This window comes from Brienomyrus brachyistius, chromosome 14 (genome assembly GCF_023856365.1).
Source record: "Brienomyrus brachyistius isolate T26 chromosome 14, BBRACH_0.4, whole genome shotgun sequence".
NCBI classification, from domain to species: domain Eukaryota; kingdom Metazoa; phylum Chordata; class Actinopteri; order Osteoglossiformes; family Mormyridae; genus Brienomyrus; species Brienomyrus brachyistius.
Genome location: NC_064546.1, coordinates 18,835,730 through 18,857,930, shown reverse-complemented (window position 1 = coordinate 18,857,930; position 22,201 = coordinate 18,835,730). Strand labels below are relative to the sequence as shown.

Here is a 22,201-nt window from a genome sequence, read left to right as displayed (position 1 = left end):
CCACAGTGCCCCCTGTAGGTTCCCGAACAGTCCCTAAACGTGGTCTCATATTGCCTGGGATTTTCAGATGAGCCTGCCATTCTGGAGACGGACGACATGCATCTGAGAAAACGTGTGGATCCAGACACCATCTCTTTGGCTTCTGTAACGGCCGTCACCACCAATGTCTCCAATAAAAGGTAAAAGTCCCACATGTTATTACTGAGGCTAAAATGTGCTCCAAATAACCAGTGCTGCCCCCTAGTTCGTGGGAGCTAGAAGTGCAACTTCAATACAGAAGTAATATTTTTATTGATGATGGACTAAACCTCTTTGCCTGTGATCAAATGGTTATTGGTTCAAGCCCAGCCTTGGCACATCTGTGGGTCCTTCAACAAGGCCCTTAACCCCCAGCCGCCTGGGTGCTGCTCTGGGTGGCTGCCCTTTGTTCACCTACAGAGTACAAGTTGTGGGAGGTATAAAGAGAATTTTGCCACAGGGATCGGTATAGTGTCTATTATTAATTAAGTTTACGACTCGCTCTCATAGTGACAAGTAAGACGTGTCAAAATGAATATTTTATTTAAATCAATATTTATAATTGCATGTTGATAATACTCTACAGGTCAAAGCCAGATATTAAGATGGAGCCAGTTGCTGGGAGACCTATGGATTACCAAGTAAGGAAAAAATAAAATAAAACCCATCCATAGTAGTCACTGTTCATCATGCTATAATCAGAAAGATTGCATCAGAGGGTTATTATGAACTAATTAATAACACATAATGATTCATGGTCATTAACTGTCTAGATTAGTGTCACGGTCATTGAGGCCAAACAGCTGGTGGGTTTGAACATGGATCCTGTGGTCTGTGTGGAGATCGGCGATGAGAAGAAGTACACGTCCATGAAGGAGTCGACAAACTGCCCATACTACAACGAGGTAATGCAGGAAACACGGACAAGCCACTCGTCCTTCCACTAGGTAGTGCAGAAGACCAAAACCGAAAGCCCAATAGATACGGAATGATCTGAAAACACCCAGCGATCTACATGATCACCTGAGTTATCTCCTCATGATACCAGAATAAGAAGGCAACTTTGCCCAAAAGCGAATCAAAGACATTTTTCAGAAGCTCGTTGTAAGTTAAATCCAGGAGAAAGTATCTGTTAAACAGATAAAGGATATACACAAGCCTAAAGATATATTGCATTCTAACTCAAGTCAATAACAACATAATATTTAATGAACATTGTCACAATAGATGCTTGCCTAAAAGGTCATCCGTCCATCCTTCAATCCATCTTCATTCTGTTTTACCTAGTCAGGGTTGCGGGGGGGGGGGGGGGGGGGGGTCTAGAGTCTATGCAGGCAGCACAGGGATCAAAGATAGTAAAAGCTCAAGTTACAAAAATGATAATCTTATGGTATTCATAAACTTTATAAATACTAGTGTATCTAATCTGTCAAGTTAATTTGCTGCAAAAAAATGCTCTTCTGAGTTTTCTTCTGAACATTTAATCTGGAAAATCTTCACAACAAGACTTATTTATTACGGTGCATTTTCCTGTTCATTAATAGTCATTTTGGTTCCTTTCCAGTACTTTGTCTTCGACTTCCACCTGCCACCTGATGTGTTATTTGACAAAATCGCAAGAATTTCTGTAAGCCATATATATATATATTTATATATAAATGAATGTTCCAAACTCTGAACAATACTGATATACGCATAAGACAATCATATTTTGAAAACTGAATTTATAATTTCTTCTTTGCCATCAGGTAATCCATTCAAAAAATCTCTTACGGAGTGGAACAATGGTTGGGACGTTCAAAATGGATGTTGGCACGATATATTCACAGCCTGGTATGCTTAAAACAAACTCTGTGGTTTCTTGTAACATTTTTTGTCAAAAACCTAGAACCTGAATTTGATACGATTGAGGTCGTTGTCTCTGCCTATTGCACCTCCCCAGAACATCAGTTCTACCACAAGTGGGCCTATCTTATCGATCCAGATGACATCACAGCTGGCTGCAAGGGCTACGTCAAGCTGGACATTGCAGTGGTAGGAAAGGGTGACACCATCAAAACTCTCCACAAGTCCAACGAGTCAGAAGAAGAAGACATAGAAAGGTAGATGCCCTGTCAGAAGGAAACATAGAAATATTAATTGTGTTTGTATTATGTTTGACTTTACCTCATGTTAGACTTCCAGCTAAAATTTGTTATAATTTCATTAAACGTGACACAGAAACACAGTAAATACATGAACTTAGAAGCATCCTGTACTCAGTTTGGAAATTGAAAAATGACTCAATTTAACTTAATTTTGTAATGTTGTCTGCCTCTGCTTCAGCAATCTGTTGCTGCCAGAAGGAGTCCCAACAGAGAGACAGTGGGCCCGATTCTATGTGAAGATTTACAGAGCCGAAGGTCTGCCCAAAATGAACACCAGTATCATGGCCAACGTGAAAAAAGCCTTCATTGGAGAAAATAAAGACTTGGTAGATCCTTACATTCAAGTGCAGTTTGCAGGGAACAAGGTAAGACTTCATCGTTTCTGTCAGAGGTGGATAGTACAGGTGCAGAAAGTAAAAATCCAGACCAAGATTTTGTTTCAACCAACCAGTTCAGCATAAAGAGTCAAAATCAGAGAGCACTCAGCTGGTTGGCTGAAACAAAATCCTGGTCTGGATTTTTACTTTCTGCACCTGGCTTCTGGTGTTGTTTCACCTTCACTTCTTATTCACTGCTTCTATTTCTGTGTCCAGGGTAAGACCTCAGTACAGAAGAGCAGCTATGAACCGATCTGGAACGAACAAATCATTTTCACGGAACAGTTTCCACCTCTTTGTAAAAGAATGAAGCTCCAGCTCCGTGATTCGGACAAAGTGAACGACGTAGCCATCGGGACGCATTTCATCGACTTGCAGAAGATCGCCAACGACGGAGAGAAAGGTAAAACGAGGTCATGCTACATTCTTTGACTTGGATCAAGTTGGGGGCAGCGTGTGGCTCGGGGGGCCAAGCCTGTCTGCCAGGGATCGGAAGGTCACCAGACTGAACCCAGCCTTGGTAGAATAGTCGCATCTGTTGGCCCCTAACCCCCAGCTCCACGGGCGCCACTGCCGGTGGCTGCCCTTCGCTGCCAGGCTTCTCACCTACAGTACATGTGTGTCATGGAGAGCAAGACGTGGTTGGCGAAAGGAGAATTTCCCCATAGGGATCAATAAAATGTCATCATGGTTATTAAGTTGCAAAATCTTCGATAATACTTTTCACGCATTATTTTCTTAGGTTTTCTTCCTACGCTGGGACCGGCCTGGGTGAACATGTATGGCTCCACGCGGACCTACACCTTGATGGATGAGCACCAAGACCTGAATGATGGCCTTGGGGAAGGAGTTTCCTTCCGGGCCCGGCTTCTCATGAGCCTGGCGGTGGAGCTCTTGGACACCAGTGCCCCTGACATATCGTCCTCCACTGAAGTGCAGGTGGAAGGAGTACCCAACATCTCAGAGGTCTGTCTCAGCAGAACATCCTAACTTGAAGCATCCTGTCCCTATTGCAGAAACCTATAGTGACATTCAGTCACCTCCATGCCGATTACACCTAGTTAACAAACTTAATGAAATTATGCTTTATTTACCATTTTTACATGCACGTTGGAATGCTTTATTCTTCCACAAGTCCTTCCTTTCTCTCGTATTAGACATGCATACATATAGAGGGAAGGGCTAAGCTTAGTGTCTGAGCACAGGGTCAGCCATTCATCCAGCGTCCAGGAAGCATTTCTGGGGGAGGTAGGGGCCTTGCATGAGGGCCCAGCGGCGATGACGCTACAAGGACAGGGGCCAAAACCCTCCTCCCTTCATGCTATATGAAGCAGAACTAAAATGTTCTATTATACCACTGACCAATAATTAAATAAAAATAAGCCCTTGTCTAGTTAAAATGTAACAATCAATGGCTGACCAGGAGTCAGTATCATAAAACTGGATTTTTTTGCTTAGCTGGAGAACAATACTACATTTCTACATCTGTACATGTTTACATACATCCCAATTTACCATAAGTAAATAAATTAAAATATAACTAAATATCAAAGTTAAAAATTAAAGTGAGCAACTTTAAAAACATGAGTTTTAAGCCGGGATTTGAATGTAGAGAGACATTGTTGGATTTAAGGTTGTCTGGGCTTAAGTAGACTTCCATCCATTCACATACATTTAGTCCAGAATACCTTAAATCTGACAAGCCATCCGGCTAAGCATGAAATCTTGCTTTGTGATACAGGCCTTACTTGACTACAAGTGAAGGCTAAAAGCATGACGTTTCTACAATCTTTGGCTTTGGTTCTTTAGAATGCCACAGGCAAGGTGGAGGAGTTCTTTCTCTTTGGAGCGTTTCTGGAAGCTACTATGATTGATCGCAAGATTGGGGACAAACCCATTAACTTTGAGGTCACAATTGGTAAGTCTAGTAAAATAATAATTAGATCACCATTGCCCAGGTGATGGCTTTATCACGCAGTTTATTATTTCGATATTTTGCCATATTTCTGTTTGCATACGCCGGCTTTGTTTTTGTTAGGTTACTATGGCAACGAGGTCGACGGAGTACAAAAGCCACCATCAAAGAAAGACGACGATGCCCCTGGGGAAGGCTCGAGTCTTATGGAAAGCTCCGGTGGTGATGAGATAGAGGACGATCCGGACTTCGTCCCAGTTGCTTGCACTCCGGCCTTAAAACCTGTTATAACAGACAGGTCTGAGACCATTGTTCATTGTCCAGTGTTTTGGCGGTAGCTTTAAAATCGCTAAATTTTGCACCGATGAAAGAGAAGACTAGTCTGTCGATCTCCTCTTAACACATCATCCGGCAGTTCCTGTGAATGCTGTCACTGTTTAATGATTATGTTACTATTTCATTTAAGGTGTATTCGTCAGGAGGTGGCATGGTGGTGCAGTGGTTAGCATTGTTGCCTCACACCTCTGGGACCTGGGTTTGAGTCTCCACCTGGGTCACATGTGTATGGAGTTTGCATGTTCTCTCCATGTTGTCATGGGGTTTCCTCTGGGTACTCCGGTTTCCCCCCACAGTCCAAAGACATGCTGAGGCTAATTGGAGTTGCTAAATTGCCCGTAGGTGTGCATGTGTGAGTGACTGGTGTGTGAGTGTGCCCTGCCATGGGCTGGACCCCCATCATGGGTTGTTCCCTGCCTCGTGCCCATAGATTCCTGGATAGGTTCCCGACTCCCTGCAACCCCGAAGGATAAACGGTTTGGGAAATGGATGGATGTATTTGTCAGTCCCTAATGCATTCTTTAATCCTCTTTTACAGAAATTATTTCCATCTGCCCTATTTTGAGAATAAGCCCTGTATTTATATCAAAAGCTGGTGGCAAGATCAAAGACGAAGACTATACAATGCAAACATGATGGACAAGATCGCAGATAAACTGGTAAACCGCATTCTACATGGGGAATCTTCCCCTTACTCCGAATGCATGACAGAAAAAAAACACTTATCGACTGGAGGAACATGGATCTTTTTTCCATATTATGCTGGTTAGTTGGTGTTGCAGTTTATTTTTTTGACTGGCTGAACCTGCGCCGTGACAGGAAGAAGGTCTGAACGACGTCCAGGAAGTCATCAAGACTGAGAAGGCATTTCCCGAACGCAGGCTGCGGGGGGTTCTGGAGGAGCTGAGCATGGGGTGCAAGTAGGTAGCAAACTGCTCCTTAACCCTGGATAATTTCACACAGGTCACCTCTAATGGAAGGATCTGTCGTTCAATTCATTTCAGTCAGAATTTGACACATACAGTACTGTGCAAAAGTCTTAGGCAGTAAAGCAAAATGTTTATGGCTATTTATCTTAGTATTTAGGGTGGCACGGTGGTGCAGTGGTTAGCACTGTTGCCTCACACCTCTGGGACCCGGGTTTGAGTCTCCACCTGGGTCACATGTGTGTGGAGTTTGCATGTTCTCCCCATGTCGTCGTGGGGTTTCCTCTGGGTACTCCGGTTTCCCCCCCACAGTCCAAAGACATGCTGAGGCTAATTGGAGTTGCTAAATTGCCCGTAGGTGTGCATGTGTGAGTGAATGGTGTATGAGTGTGCCCTGCGATGGGCTGGACCCCCATCCTGGGTTGTTCCCTGCCTCGTGCCCATTGCTTCCAGGATAGACGCCGGACCCCCCGCGACGGTTTGGAAAATGGATGGATGGATGGATCTTAGTATTTATCTTGGAAGTTTATATTTGCTTAGAAAAAAACTATTTAACATTATAACATAAATTAATATTAACACAATAAAAATGAACAAGGATTTTGTCTGTCCTCCGAAAAGTTACTGATATCTTGTTGGCCAGCTAGATAAACTCTGCTTTGGTTCCCCAAACTCTCCTTAGGGCCACCTCAGCCATTCCATGTACTCGTTCAGTTTCTTCACTTGCTCAATTAATTAATTAACTTGATTTATCATATAACTCAATGGGGTATTGATTAGCCAAAGAGGGTGGGGAAGTGGTCAAGTCAAGAAAGGCATGGATGTATTGGACAGTTGCTGCAGATACTGTGGTAATTTTAGTAGATGTTTTGAAACAGCTAAGCTGACACACTTTGATGGTCGTCATAGTTTTACACCAACATGAAGATCATTTTAAGATCATTTTCTGTCACTGCCTAAGACTTTTGCACAGTGCTGTATAATTAAAAGAACCACAGTCCTCTTGCCTGCAGAGCTTCAAGCTAAACAGCATAATCAAACTGCAGGTAATTTTGTATCACGTTGTGCAATTTGACCACATTGCATGTTTTACGATGCATGACAAACGATTGATTTGTAATTATAGAAAGTGTTGCACCTGATCGACTTGTAAATCTCATTTTCAGTCAGTTTGTGTCACTGGCAAGCCAGGATGAGAACCAAGTGGGGCGAACCAAGCTGGACCGGGAGAGACTCAAGTCCTGCATGAGAGAATTGGTGCGACCCAGAAATTATTCGTATCCTTGACGATGATGGACTGAACCATTAATAACATCACACAGGAACTAGGAATGAACTGGAGCTGTAAACAGATGCGATATACAAAATCTGGCAAAATGTTGTTGAGCAAACAGGTCAGATTTGTACATGGAAGTGGAATGGCTAGTTAACTGGTTGTTAAAAACCAGAAAGGCCATATTTCCAAAGTCTACAACCAAAAATGCAAGCTGATTGGAAACTCTAAGCAATATTATATTGGCAGGAGATTAGTAACAATATTATGTCAGTAAAAAAGTTTTTCCATTTTGTATAAAAATTTTTAAATCCGTATTAAGATTTTTTTTGCTGTATATCCATCAACATCACAAACTAATAATACAGGGCTATAATCTGTCTAGCAAGAATTTACGTCACTGTAGGAATATTCACATGCTGATTCCCATGATTTGACATCTACCTTATCTACAAATGATATTAGCTCTTGGTCTATTTGTGTATAGAATTTATGGTATAAATCTTGCTTGATTCTTTTTGTAGGAAAACATTGGCCAGCAGGCTAAGACCATTCGATCTCAGGTGAAGAAAAACACTGTAAAGGATAAACTAAAGCTGGTTCACAACTTCCTGCAGAAGCTTCGCTTCCTGGCAGATGAGGTAATATGTTCGCACATTTGTATTTAACTATTTGTATCCCATGCTGTATTCATCTAGATACCAGTATTCGGATGTACATTTGCATTCTTATCCCACTGCACATAATTTTTCCTGTATTGCATTGCTCTATGTCCCATTATTTTACTGCAGTTTGTCTTGCATTGCACTGCTGTTTATCCTGTATTGCACTGCTGTTCATCCTGTACTGCACTGCTGTTCTTCCTGCATAGTACTGCTTTTCATTCTACCTTGCACCGTTGTTTGTCCTGTGTTGCATTGCTGTTTGTCCTGCTTTGCACTGCTGTTCGTCCTGTATGGCACTGCTCTATGTCCCATAATTGCACTGCAGTTTGTCTTGCATTGCACTGCTGTTTATCCTGTATTGCACTGCTGTTCATCCTGTACTGCACTGCTGTTCTTCCTGCATAGTACTGCTTTTCATTCTACCTTGCACCGTTGTTTGTCCTGTGTTGCATTGCTGTTTGTCCTGCTTTGCACTGCTGTTCGTCCTGTATGGCACTGCTCTATGTCCCATTATTGCACTGCAGTTTGTCTTGCATTGCACTGCTGTTTATCCTGTATTGCACTGCTGTTCATCCTGTACTGCACTGCTGTTGTTCCTGTATAGTACTGCATTTCACCCTAACTTGCACTGTTGTTTGTCCCGCATTGCATTGCTGTTTGTTCTGCATTGCACTGCAGTTCGTCATATATTGCACTGCTATTTACCCTGTATTACATTGCTGTTACATTACATCCTATCCCCCATGTACTTCTATGCACCTGTGGCACAATTTCACTGTGTTCCATAGAACACATGACAATAACACCTGAAACATTTGTTTATTACATTGTGTTAATAAATAGTCATTGATAAAATCATTCTGCGTACCATTTATCAGGCAAACCACAATCCGCTTATAATGCATAATACAGATACCAAAAGTAAATGCTAATACGAAACTCCAATATGAAAATCATATTGGTTGGCCTTTTAATTTATTTTATGAGCGAATTAAACGAAGCATTTCACTTGCTCCTAGCCACAACACAGCGTTCCTGACATTTTCATCTGGATGATGAGCAACAACAAACGCATTGCATACGTCCGCATCCCTTCCAAAGACATCCTCTATTCTCCTGTCGAGGAAGAGCGGGGCAAGGATTGTGGGAAAGTCAAGACGGTCTTCCTCAGGGTAGGCCTTTCTGTTCTGGATCACATCCACGTGACAATAAAGGCAGATTTCCCAAACTAAGACCATCACTAATTCTTTGCACAGAACGAATTCATGACACTTTTCTTCAAGGACCTTGATGGGGGTGTTACCTGTTGCCCAATCCCATGTATAGACAACAAGCATGAATAACTGCAGGCCTTAGACCATTTTCCTTATGACACTACTACAGCTACCTGGAAAGAAGGGCTTTGGATCAGCTGGCTGGACAGTGCAGGTTAAGATCGAGGTTTACCTTTGGCTGGGTCTCAACAAACACAGGAGGGACCTCCTGTGCGGCCTGCCCAATGGGTTTGAGGAGAACAAGGCTGTGAAGGGATCCAGCAGTTCCAGCCCACCAATCAGTCTAACCTATACCAGTAAGTGGGCCCTCCTCTGAGCCTCGGATAACCTGGAGGCTTTCCTGTACTGTCTGACTTTGGGGGGGCGGCAAAGAGGCACCTTGGTTAGCACTGCCTCTGGGATCATGGTTCAAGTCTCCGCCATGGCCCCATGTGTGTGGAGTTTGCATGTTCTCCCCATGTCGTCGTGGGGTTTCCTCCGGGTACTCCGGTTTCCCCCCACAATCCAAAAACATGCTGAGGCTAATTGGAGTTACCAAATTGCCCATAGGTGTGCATGTGTGAGTGAATGGTGTGTGAGTGTGCCCTGCGATGGGCTGGCCCCCCATCCTGGGTTGTTCCCTGCCTCGTGCCTGTAGGCTCCCGATCCCCTGCAGCCCTGAATAGGATAAGTGATCACAGAAAGTGAATGGATGTATGATTTCGATAACCCATCTGTAGGCTCGTGTAGTTGATGCATTATGGCTGGGATAGCTGTACACCAGCGGTTGTATCTGTGAACGATGCTGACATTTCAGCTTAATTTGAATCATTTTGATATAATAAAGGATGTAGGGAATGTGGATATTACAGGTGCCCATTTCTCTCCGCCGACCTGCAGTAAGCCAGGTGTTCCAGTTGAGGGCCCACGTGTACCAGGGTCGTAACCTGTTCGCGGCCGACAGCACCGGCCTTTCGGACCCCTACGCTAGAGTCTTTTTCTCCACGCAGAGTCAGGTCACTGAGGTACGTCAACGCTCAGAAGCATCCGTCTCATACAGGCTCGCCAATGCTAATGACCTTAGATCAGCGTTTCCCGATCCGGCCCTCGGGGACCCACAGACAGTCCACATTTTTGCTCCCTCTCAGCTGCCTACCAAAGGTGGACTGTCTGGTTAGCAAGCTCAGAGGTAGCAAAAACACAGACTGACTGTGGGTCCCCGAGGACCGGAGTGAGAAACGCTGATCTAAGGTCATAAGCAATGACCTTAGATCATTGACCTTAGATATGTATTAGGTCTTGAGTTCTCTTTTTAGGAACCATATGTGTCTCCATGTGTGTCATTTTGTGGGTCAGTGTTGTGAATGTTGGCCGTGTGCCTGTCCCAGGTCCTGAACGAAACACTGTGCCCTACGTGGGATCAGCTTCTGCTGTTTGACAATCTGGAGCTGTACGGAGAAGCCAGCGAGCTACGTGACGATCCCCCGATTATCGTCATCGAACTTTATGACCAGGACGCAATGGTAAGTGCTTTCTTTTGAAATAATAAACACACAAGCCTTTAAAAGGTGCATATCAAGTCAGTAATTAAACTGTTGACAGTGTAGTTACACATAATTAGAATCTCTTACAACTTTGCATTTAGCTTTTGAGAAAAGAAGTAAATGTTTTTTATATATATAATTTTATTTACCTATGCTTTTGATATAGAATACGTACATAATTGAAATACTGCCGTCCCACGTTTATCGCGGTTAATCCGTTCCAGACTCTACCACAATAAATTTTCGTGAAGTAGGATTCTTTATTTATAAATTGAATATTTTTGTAGTTAGAGCATAGAAAACCTGTTGGCCTTCTAAATATGGTTTAGAGCCTTCTAGACATGAAATAACACCGTTCAGTCACCATTACTGTTATGATTGCTGGACACGGAAGCAGGAACGAGAAGACGAGGAATCAGGATCGAAGGGTTTATTTGGAATCACTCCAAATGCAGGACACAGGAACATGTAACATCAAAACGTCAATGACAGACCTGTGGTTACAGACTCTGTCGTGGACTTAAATACACCGGAGGAAACAAACTGCCAGGAAACAGCTGGTCACAATCGGGGCTGCACATGTGGTTAGTAAGGGGGCGTGGCATACAGAAGGATTGTACAGGCAGGTCATGACAATTACATTCGTATTACCCAATATATTAGACAAAATAAGAGAAAATAAGACATTACAAATATCATATTATTATCATTGTACATTTAATTACGAAGAGCAAAGATGCTTCCGATGCGTAGCGATGTATCATTTTCACTGTCTTGATCAACTTTTTAATGAATATACAAAAAACCGCGATAGAGTGAAGCAGCGAAAGTCGAAGCGTGAAGTGGCCAGGGACGACTGTACTTATTTTTAAAAAACATTTGCCATAGCTAAGCCTAAATATGATCAGAAATTAACAACTTTTTACTATCTTAAAGATAGATGCCTGACGTTTCTAGCGCATTCTTTTGTGATTGTAGGGCAAAGCTGATTTTATGGGGAGGACATTCGCTAAGCCTCTCACCAAAATGGCCGACGAGCCTTACGGACCGCCACGTTTCCCGCCACAGCTGGAATACTACCAGGTCTACCGCGGCAACATGCTAGCCGGCGAAATGCTTGCAGCCTTTGAGCTGCTTCAGGTAAGCAAGATAATGTAAGGTCTATAGATCAGCTCCCTTTCCCGCTTTCTGCAGAGCGGTCTCCAGTCCTCTACAGACCAGCAGCTCTAGTTATAGTCTGCTATATCTATGGCATGAACTCATTTGGCATCCATCCCGCGTATAGCGCATCTGGCACAGTGACACAGCAGGCCAGTTCTGATCTTCATGTTGTTACAGAGAGCCGAGAGGTATTTACTCCATGAATGGCACTTTTAGGTACCACCTAGTGGAAAGAGTGACCTGCCTCCCATTGAGGGCCCAGCTGACTTTGACCACGGGCCCATAATGCCAGTTCCGATTGGCATCAGACCAGTCCTTAGCAAGTACAGAATTGAGGTGAGGAGGCTGATTTTCAGATACAAAAATAAATTGCTTTGTAGATTTGACATTTTCAGGTAGACATCTGTGAAGTACTGCCTGTGTACCTGACTGAATGCCTCTAAATATTACTGTAAAAATGATGTCACATAGATAGAACCATTTTCTAAGGAAGAAATTATGTAACTAATCTTATTTTTTTCCTTACAATAGGTCCTCTTCTGGGGCCTGAGGGACCTTAAGCGGATCAACTTGGCCCAAGTTGACAGGCCTCGTGTAGACGTAGAGTGTGCTGGGAAGGGCGTCCAATCTTCTCCCATCCAGAACTACAAGAAGAACCCTAATTTCACCACCCTGGTCAAATGGTTCGAAGTCGTAAGTGTCCTCCGGTGTTTTCTTAAATTATTATCTGCTGGTGGCAGTTCTATACGAATTCACCGTCTTTCATTAACATCGATGCGTAATGTGTTTTCCATAGGATCTTCCGGAAAACGAGCTCCTCCACCCTCCCATAAACATCCGAGTGGTGGACTGCAGAGCGTTTGGGCGCTTCACCCTGGTAGGGTCGCACGTTGTCACCACACTACGCAAGTACATCTACAGGCCCACAGACAAGAGCGACAACAGCTGGTCCACCGCAGGTGAGTCCGTCACAGGATTAGGGCACAATGTCAGTACTTATGTGATTAATGCACCGTAACTGGCTTTTTTCCATCATCTTAGCCATCTGGAAAATTACTGATACGCTAAGCACACATTTATTATTTACTCAATTATTGAGTCTCTGAATTATATTAGAGTTCTTTCAGTCATTCCCTTTTTTATTTCAAAATGTAGTATTATGTACAAAATATAGAATCCATTTTCTTTCAATTTGCCTCTAAATGCATTGCTAAAATACTATCAAGACTAAGCTGTTTGCTGAGATAAGTGGCATCAGATTTCGATAAACCGCCAAAGGAAAAACTAACAGACACAAGTTTAGGGGCAGGAAGAGGGTGGAACACCCTGAGGGTGACATTATGGGAGTTCTGTGCGGTTTTGGTTGTTGGATTCTCCAGTTTTCGTGGTTATCTCACCCCACAGAGGAAATCATAGTCAACATGCAGGAGACGTCCGTCAGAAAGATGGACACAGTGGTCAAGCTGGACTCTGTAAGCTACCTTGCTTGCTACATTGTTTCTGATTATATTATTATGACAATACAATTATTACTACACTAGTGGCCAAAATTGTGGAAACACCTAGCAGTTTTGTCATTACTACAAGAATATTGGCGGCAATGTTTATAACAATCAAAGAATGTTACAAATATCATACACCGGATGATTAAATAAGTAACGGGAGCAACATTTGAATAAAGTTCTGCAATTCCATAATTTTGGCCACTAGTGTAAATTATGCCAAGCACCACCCATATAATTAATTCTTTTAATATTATTTAAGTTATTTAAATCAAACTAAGTCAAATTCAGTATTTGTATTGCTGCTTTCCAATTAATTCATTACAATTTTTGTACATGACTTCTAGACCTCTGATTCTGTGGTGAAAATTGACGTGGTAAGTCACAGATTGTTACTGTGTCCGTTGACTTGTGATGTGCTCTTATTTGTGGCATTTTCTTTGAATTCGGCCGACGTAAAGATTAAAGCATGTGTGTCACACCCAGTCGGTCATGTGGTTGTAACCTCAGAATGAAGACGGGAAAAAGAAGAAGAAAAAGAAGGGGGAGGAGATCGAAGAGGAGGAGGAAGAGGTGGACGAGACCATGCTCGACTGGTGGTCGAAGTATTTTGCTTCCCTCGAAACTTTGAAGGAGGTGAGGTCTATGATTCGCTCTACAAATGACCAGAGGCAGGAAATACCCATCAAATACCCACAAACTAACGAAACAGTTAAGGTTATACAATATTGGTTAGTTTGAAGGAATGAAAGTAAAAATTCATGGCCGAGACAAGGGGCAAAAACCGGCCTGATGTTTCATTCATAGCGTGGAGTGAATTCTAGGATTCAACTGTCAAAATGATTCACCTCGCAGACACTGGTCATTTTAGTGCCAGTGGAGTAAAACAAAGATAATCAAGCGCTCAGATTATGTTGTGCTGTTGCAAACATGATCATGACAGGCAATTTAAACTGCAAATAATTTTCTGGGAATGGAAGCATATAAGAATATTGTGATGTAAGTTTAGTGGATAATTAAGTGGAGGGACTTGGGTGTAAATGATTTGTTTCTTTTTAGATTCTCAAGGCACAGGAAGCCGCTGTGGGAGATGGGGAGGAGAAGGAAGATGGGGATAATGCTGACAGTGCAGGTACTGCAGGAATAAACTCTCAGAGAGCGCCGGGAATCAAAGGAAGGCCTCACGATGGTCTATGAGTTTGTAATGTTGGGTGCGCAACTGAACTGACTCGGTGACTTTCAAAAGCAGCCAAATGAAATAAGAAATCTCAGTGAATATGTATAAAATGTCACACATTTAAGGACGACCTAGAAGAAACGCAGGAACTCAAAAATGAGGAAAAACAAACAATAATGTCTCTATCATTATTATAAAATCATCCAGGATAAATACGTCTCTTTCATTGACATACACTTCCTTTGGCATGAGGTTGATATTCTAGTTTTAATTTTCTATTGACTGCTAGGTAAACTGAATAATCCATCTTTCCACCACTTATCCAGGACAGGGGAGTTTTTGGGGGGGTGGGGGGAGGTCCGGAAAGTTCAGGTCCAGAAATTACAAATCCAGACCAAGATTTAGTTTCAGCCAGCCATCTGAGAACTCTGTAATTGTGACTCTTTATACTCAACTGGTTGGTTGAAACAAAATCTTGGCCTCGATTTGTACTTTCTGGACATGAACCTTCAATCTCTATGGAGGAGACCTACACAACACAAACGAAGATGCACACTCCACACCCAGGATAAGATCTGCACTCAAACCTAATTATTATACACTAAGCCGCTATCCAAATGAGAGCATTTATAATCTAATGATGAACTAGTGAATTAATCAACATCCTCAAAATGATATTGATGTTTGAAGAAAATGTTGATACAACTTTCATAATACATGCATATTTGATATGTATGAAATATATATTTATTGTTGAAATGATATTAAATAGGTAGCAAGGTGCCTTCAAACTTTAATATGGACAAAAAGGCAACCAAGTAATATTGCGTGAAATTAACTGGTCCAGCATCAGCGGCAGGCGGCTCCTCCTATCAGGCTTAGGTAGCAGCGCTCTTTCCTCCTTATCTGTAGACATCCGTCCGGATGATGGGAAGGGCGGCAAAGGGAAGGACAAGGGCAAAGGGAGAAGCTCCAAGGACAAGAAGAAGTTACAGCCTATCGAGATGCCGGAGAGGAAGAAGCAGAAAATCGATGAACTTAAGGTGAGTCTCAAGCTCAACACGGCCGGCAATTTGCGGCAAGGACGATTTTTTTCCAGTGGATCATAACCAATTCATCACCGATTTTCCATCATTGTTTTGTTTTGCACCAGCTGCTTTCGTTGGCTTCATCATCAGACTGCTTGTGGATCCAGTTGTGCAAATACAGAGGATAATGTTGGTTCAGTGATCATGTTGATTACTTGCTTTAATAGTGTTTCATGCTTTCATGTTATACTGCGAAATTTCAGTATCTTCCGCTGGCTATGTGATGTTTGTGTTGATGCTCTTTGTTAGTTGCGGATTGTTTTGTGTACTAACCTCTATCCTACTGCTATATGCATCTTGATTATTAATTAACTCGTGGTTAAAGCAGTGCGGAATGAGTTCTAACGGTTCTGAACCTCTAGGTGTACGACAGCGAGCTGGAGAACGCGTTTGAGAACTTCGAAGACTGGCTTCATACTTTCAATTTGTATCGGGGAAAATGTGGAGATGATGAGGACCCGAACATGTCAGATGAGGAGAGGCTGATCGGCAGGTTCAAAGTAAGGAGGAAGAGGGGGCTTAAGGTTTTGGAGGATTTCACCGCAATTCATTTGGGGATTTGAGCAGTTTTGAAAATTTGAAAAATGGCAGATACATAACCAATAAAGTTATGGCAGGTTAAAGTATGAAGTTTGACATTTTCTCTAAGTCCACTAAATAATGCAAAATATTCAAAGGAACTTATTTCAAAAAGGGATTTTCTGTCGATAATGATTCTTGCTTTGCTTTGTATTGTTTCAATATCAGCCCTGGACTAATATTTCATCACGTTACAGTGTCATTTAACATACAACACTGAAGAAATTTTTGTGATTTATTTCTTGTTTAATTTATTTTATATTCACACGCAGACAACCACAGAGATAATTTAGTGAATTCCACAAACCCCATGGTGTAAAATGGGCTTTTTCACTTCATCCCTAAGGTTTCATTTGGATTTCCATTAATCATAGGTGGTGGGTCCCGACTCCTGTCTCTGAACATCTCTACATAGGATCCAGAGCTAATCTGTACATGCTAACATCTGCACTTATGTTGGTAGTACAGTTCAAAGACGGCAGCCATTTTGACCTTTCATTTTTAATAAAGAGCAAACATTCCATAACTGCACCTAACCATAGTTTCTTGCATCAACAGTTATTGCACAGTTGTTCCAGTTTGCCACAACATAGTTAGACTTAGTATCCATAACTTTTAAAGTTACATTTATTTATTTAGACAATGCTATTGTTTAATGTGGCAAAGTAAAAGAGCACGATCAGCCAGTCCCCAGAGCAATTATGGTTAATAGTGGTAACATCACTTTGCCTGCCAAAAGGTTTTGAGCCAACAGCCTACTGGTCCTGTGCAAAGGATCCAGTGCCACAAGTTTTAAGAATGTAAGTTCATGTTCAATGATTGTGTGTAATCCTGCTCACAGTCACTCTTTCCCTTTGATCTAGGGGTCTCTGTACATGTACAAAGCCTCCTTTGCAGACGACATGTCCAAGGACCCGGGCTATGATCCCAACATGGGCATGTTTCAGGGCATCCCTCACAATGACCCCATCAATATCCTCGTTCGCGTCTACGTGGTCAGGGTGAGTATCTTTACAGTGGAACTTTAAAAGTGCTGATTTTCTCATTATGAATTCAGCCAGCAGGCCTTCAGATTTCCTAAGGAGCAGCATATGGCAAGACCATTTGGGTCATGTACCAATTACAATACAGCAAAATTAAAAATACGTATATAAAAACCTTATACTAGAGTTTTATGCATGTCAGGGTCATTAGCATCATTATTGATAATGTTGTGCTTATTCAGGCTAATGACCTGCACCCCGCTGACATTAATGGGAAGGCAGATCCATATATTGCAATCAAAATTGGAAAGACTGAAATCAGGGACAAAGACAATTACCTCTCCAAGCAGCTTAACCCTATTTTTGGAAGGTACGTTCTGAGTACATGGTACTGGAAAAACACAACGCAGTGCATAGATATTTCACTAATTTCTCACATGTTGATTCCTAGTGCCCATATATAAAAAAACATAAAATGCCGGCAACGCATTAAGAAATAACTTGTCGATGTCTTGTGTCTTGTTAATGTCTTCCTCAAAGATCCTTCGATGTTGAGGTCACGTTCCCCATGGAGACATTGCTAACAGTAGCGATTTATGACTGGGATTTAGTAGGGAGAGACGACCTCATCGGCGAGACCAAAATTGACCTGGAGAGCCGTTTCTACAGTAAACACAAAGCCACTTGTGGTATCGCGGCACACTATTCCATGTGGGTTATGCACCTTTTTGAAAACTCTGGAATGCAGAATGTTTGGATATTTTGTGGTGTCGTGGTTGCTTTTGGCCTGACGTGTTTTATGGAATAAAAAAATGTAGGGTCTGTGTCACAGAGACTGATACAACCGTGATCTGAACTATAAGCAGTTATGTTTGCTCATTCCATTGAGTAAGAGAAGCTTTGTTTTTTTGGTGTAGTCATGGATACAATATATGGAGGGACCCGATGAAGCCGACCCATATTCTGACCAAGCTGTGCAAAGACAACAAGTTGGATCCTCCCCTCTATGGCCCTGGGGGACGCGTGAAGGTGGCTAACCGGGTCTTCCTGGGACCCACTGAGGTCGAGGATGAAAACGGTAACCAGTTGTTCCCAACTCAGCCCTCAAGGACCCCCACACAGTCCACGTAAAACGTTCTGTATTCTGAGCTCCTACAGAATGATTTAGGGAGTGATGGTGGCCATTTTCTCCCACAGGTTTGAAGAAGCAGACCGATGAACATATTGCTCTGCTGGCGTTAAACCACTGGGAGGACATCCCTCGGGTGGGCTGCAAGTTGGTCCCAGAGCACATAGAGACTAGGCCTCTCCTAAACCCCAACAAGCCTGGCATTGAGCAGGTAGGGCCAGGAATCTCAGAAGATCTGCGCTGTCTGTGATCTCCTGTACCGGTTAAGGTGTCTAAGTGTCTAGGTTTCCTCCCATACATCATGATCTTTCCATACCATCTTGATGTTACTACAAATCATTAACACACAGGCTAATTAATGAAAAAGTGTTGAATATCATGTAATGTATTGAATAATGTACTGAAAGTGAAAAACATTTCAAAGTATCGTAACACGGACCATCGCAACCATGGGGAGTGTCTTTATTGGGATTTGAGCCTCTTTGCAATTCTGCCAATTGTGCCTTCATGTAATGTTCGCAATTTTGGAAATCAATAGTTTATATCAAGTAAATTTTATTAAGCGAACTGGAACTTTGGCCCCAGTAGATAAAATCACCAATATTTTAGTGCTTTAAACTGTGATTGTGGTTTGGCCAATGGGATTTAAAGAAAGAGGGGGCTGGTGCTGCTTTGCCCATTCATTTCCAGAGGTGGATAGTTCAGGTCCAGAAAGTAAAAATCCACACCAAGATTTTGTTTCAACCAACCAGTTCCTGTATTAGATGGTAGAGGGACTAATTTTCAGTTTCCTTTGGGATAAATCTGTCTAATCCGCCTTGAATGACCTTTTGAAAGGGACGGATTGAGTTGTGGGTGGACATGTTCCCCAAGGACATGGCTGCACCAGGTCCTCCTCTTGACATCTCACCCAGGAAACCAAAGCCGTAAGTTCTGTGTTGTAGTTTAGCAGTGGCTTCACGCATATACTGAAATAAAAACAGAATTTCTACAGTACAGATTATTTTCTGAAAGTACGTGCATTACGTAAAGAATGTCCACTTTCTGCAGGTATGAGTTGAGAGTGATCGTCTGGAATACTGATGAAGTAGTACTGGAGGATGATGATATTTTCACTGGAGAGAAGTCTAGTGACATCTTTGTGCGGGGGTAGGTCTGGCTGGAGATGGATGAATAACATGCAAGAATGATGGTATTTCTTTTTGGTTGCCGTTGTTCGGAGCTGTGGTTCCTTACTCTCTGCTCACTCATTTGACTAACAAGAAATATAAATTAGTTACAGTTTCTTAATAAAATGCTCTATTGAATTGCATTGTGCTTTTCACAATTTAGAATGTTATTTCGTTTCTATAAAAGTACGTCTTCAAAGATATGCCAACAGCCTTTTTCCCCCAGAGTTTCTCAATCGTCTTCCTCCCAGGTGGCTGAAGGGACAACAAGAAGACAAGCAGGACACGGACGTCCACTACCACTCACTGACGGGGGAGGGCAACTTCAACTGGCGATTCATCTACCCTTTCGATTACCTGATGGCAGAGGAGAAGATTGTCCTCTCCAAGAAGGAATCCATGTTCTCCTGGGATGAAACAGAATACAAGATTCCTGCCAGACTCAACATTCAAGTGTGGGATTCTGACCATTTCTCGGCTGATGACTGGCTGGGTGCGATGGCTTGATCCGTGCATCTCGCTGTGCTTATGTTCTCATGACCGTGCCATCGTACCTCAACATCCAATTAGCTATATATTTATCGATTTCATACAACGCCACCCTGCCCTATAAGTAACACAGACGTCCGCCTATGGTGTCATTTGATTCCGGGGATGTGCGCTGTGATATTAGTTAGCTAATATCACCTACACTAGATTTGCAGCTTTTTTTGTGAAACAGACATTCGCTAGCTAATTAGCAGACAGGTACCCAGTGCTATTGAAATGTTTTTAATATAAATGAATTGACAAAATTTGTTTTATGTTGATTTGGGGGGTGGGCGGGGGGACACTCAACAGGATCTCACCTAGGGCATGAGAACACGCAGGGTTGGTGTTTTGGTGCACCTTCTTCTTGACGCATGTTTGCCAGTTTTAATGTATTTCTCTCCTTCCAGGTGCCATTGAGCTTGATCTGAACAGGTTCCCTCGTGGGGCCAAGACTGCAAAGCAGTGTTCAATTGACCAAGTGTTAAGTGAGCAGGAGACGCCCATGGTCAACATTTTCAAACAAAAGAGGATCAAGGGCTGGTGGCCTTTCCTTGCCCGAGAAGAAGATGGTGAGATCACAATCACGGTGAGCTTTCTCCCTCTCTGTTCTGTGTGGTAGCTACTGAATTATGCGCTATTCTCCATTTTGGCCGTTTGAAATCGTCCGTTAAAGAGTTTAATGGGTGATGTCGCAGGGAAAAGTGGAGCTGGAGCTGCACCTGGTGACGGGCGAAGAAGCAGAGAAGAGTCCGGTTGGGGATGGACGAAACGAGCCGGAACCCCTGGAAAAGCCCAAGTAAGGCCTCCAAGGAGGAACTTCCTGTTAGAACAGGAAGTGCAATACACATTCAACTTCCAAATCCATACCAATCCATTATTATAATTAAGTTATTAGAGATTATTATCATTATTGTTATTATTATTGTTGCTGTTGTCACTGTTATTAAATATTGACAAAGGAAGCTTTGTCATGACTGTAAACATCCATTCAAACCAATCAGTCCCTTCGAGAACTAAGAGGAATACGTTCTTCTTCCCTCCCACCTCACAGCCGACCCGACACTGCGTTCCTGTGGTTCATCAGCCCCCTCAAAGCCATCCGTTACCTCATCTGCACCCGCTACAAGTGGCTGATCATCAAGATAATCCTGGCCCTGTTGTTACTTCTCATGCTAGGCCTCTTCCTCTACAGCATGCCGGGCTACATGGTAAAGAAGATGCTGGGGGCATGAATTTGGGAGCTGGTTGTGTACCCCCCCCCCCCCCCCATTCCTCCATTTTGCAGTGCAGGACTTTCTCCAGTTATGTACACTCACTCCAGCTCACATTTTGCTACACTCCGTATAGCGGTTGAGTACTTCAACATTCTCATATTTAATATATTGGTTGGCATGTACCCATTACATAAAAGCTTCATTTTTCATTTGCGTTACTTCCAGTTTTATTTATATAGCACATATTGCAGTAAAATTCCGTACTTAGTACTTAGTACGTGTTATAAAAATGGAACATGTTTTGATGTGTTTCCCGTGGTGTGTGCACCAGTTGTACATTTAGTACCAGCAAGGCTACTTTTGCACTACTGGGAATGCAAAGAAAGGTTATGCCATTAAATAGGCTTCTTTGGCATTTATGGACACAGGAATAATAATCTATTGTGGCCTGGGAGAAGGGAGTCGAATACCCAGTTTGAATTTTAACGTCATGTTTTTCCTTGATTTTTATTGTGGTGTCTTTAAAGAAGTATTCAAAATAACATGCTCTTCAAAGATTTCTTAAAACTGCGCTCCATTTCAAAGGCACATAACTGTTATAAAGGTCAGGATTGCTATAGGTACCTGAGAGTGTGCGACCGAAAGAGGTGTATAAGTGAATCAGCTCTCAGCACAATGGCATGGTAACTGCCTACTAAATGACAGCGCTTGTCTGTATAAATTTGGGGTTGCGCATATATAAGGTAGATCGACGTATATATTTTTTTTTCTCAAGAGTAAACAACTGTTTTCTTTCAATGGTTGTGACACACACAAAACACTACATGCTTCATCTGGTATTTAATAATCCTAATAATCCCATTGTGAAATTAATAATCCCTCCCTTTCAAAGATCAATGAATGCTACATTCTGTACATGGGAGGTTGTTTCCCAAGAATCTCAGCCATCCAGAATCTCTACGCACATAGCTTTGCCCACAAAAATGCCTCGAGTAAAATTCAGAAAACCTTCAGTACCTTCATCTGCTGTGTGCAGTCCTGCTTAGTTTGCTCTTTGCTTGATTTGTTGTATGTATGATTTGTATTTATTTGACAATCTATGTTTACTTAAAGACCAGCTTGCATTGATTTGGGTTGTTTATATGGGTGTATTTATTCCATTTATTTGGTAGAGTGCAGTATCTTTGAGTGTACTAAATGAAGGAATAAACACA

General features: G+C 42.4%; 1 protein-coding gene across 2 annotated transcripts in view; it reads left to right on the top strand.

Annotated features, from left to right (window-relative positions):
* The window catches only part of LOC125707708 (otoferlin-like), a 31,234-nt gene extending 9,034 nt beyond the window's left edge, over positions 1–22,200 (top strand). For both annotated transcript variants that reach the window (XM_048974988.1, XM_048974987.1), the window contains 40 exons: positions 68–179; positions 605–659; positions 792–923; positions 1,583–1,645; positions 1,767–1,851; positions 1,961–2,120; positions 2,344–2,530; positions 2,759–2,945; positions 3,285–3,508; positions 4,352–4,460; positions 4,581–4,755; positions 5,332–5,452; positions 5,613–5,713; positions 6,886–6,976; positions 7,517–7,633; positions 8,677–8,829; positions 9,041–9,227; positions 9,811–9,935; positions 10,299–10,433; positions 11,433–11,594; positions 11,832–11,951; positions 12,147–12,308; positions 12,412–12,574; positions 13,020–13,087; positions 13,465–13,494; positions 13,628–13,753; positions 14,177–14,249; positions 15,207–15,337; positions 15,745–15,882; positions 16,825–16,962; positions 17,187–17,314; positions 17,485–17,655; positions 17,862–18,022; positions 18,142–18,284; positions 18,911–18,999; positions 19,124–19,222; positions 19,494–19,735; positions 20,181–20,359; positions 20,469–20,569; positions 20,825–22,200. In XM_048974988.1, the coding sequence (XP_048830945.1) occupies positions 68–179; positions 605–659; positions 792–923; positions 1,583–1,645; positions 1,767–1,851; positions 1,961–2,120; positions 2,344–2,530; positions 2,759–2,945; positions 3,285–3,508; positions 4,352–4,460; positions 4,581–4,755; positions 5,332–5,452; positions 5,613–5,713; positions 6,886–6,976; positions 7,517–7,633; positions 8,677–8,829; positions 9,041–9,227; positions 9,811–9,935; positions 10,299–10,433; positions 11,433–11,594; positions 11,832–11,951; positions 12,147–12,308; positions 12,412–12,574; positions 13,020–13,087; positions 13,465–13,494; positions 13,628–13,753; positions 14,177–14,249; positions 15,207–15,337; positions 15,745–15,882; positions 16,825–16,962; positions 17,187–17,314; positions 17,485–17,655; positions 17,862–18,022; positions 18,142–18,284; positions 18,911–18,999; positions 19,124–19,222; positions 19,494–19,735; positions 20,181–20,359; positions 20,469–20,569; positions 20,825–21,005 (5,324 nt within the window). In that variant the 3' untranslated portion in view covers positions 21,006–22,200. The remainder of the gene's footprint in view (positions 1–67; positions 180–604; positions 660–791; positions 924–1,582; positions 1,646–1,766; positions 1,852–1,960; positions 2,121–2,343; positions 2,531–2,758; positions 2,946–3,284; positions 3,509–4,351; positions 4,461–4,580; positions 4,756–5,331; positions 5,453–5,612; positions 5,714–6,885; positions 6,977–7,516; positions 7,634–8,676; positions 8,830–9,040; positions 9,228–9,810; positions 9,936–10,298; positions 10,434–11,432; positions 11,595–11,831; positions 11,952–12,146; positions 12,309–12,411; positions 12,575–13,019; positions 13,088–13,464; positions 13,495–13,627; positions 13,754–14,176; positions 14,250–15,206; positions 15,338–15,744; positions 15,883–16,824; positions 16,963–17,186; positions 17,315–17,484; positions 17,656–17,861; positions 18,023–18,141; positions 18,285–18,910; positions 19,000–19,123; positions 19,223–19,493; positions 19,736–20,180; positions 20,360–20,468; positions 20,570–20,824) is intronic.
* The last annotated feature ends 1 nt before the right edge of the window (position 22,201 follows it).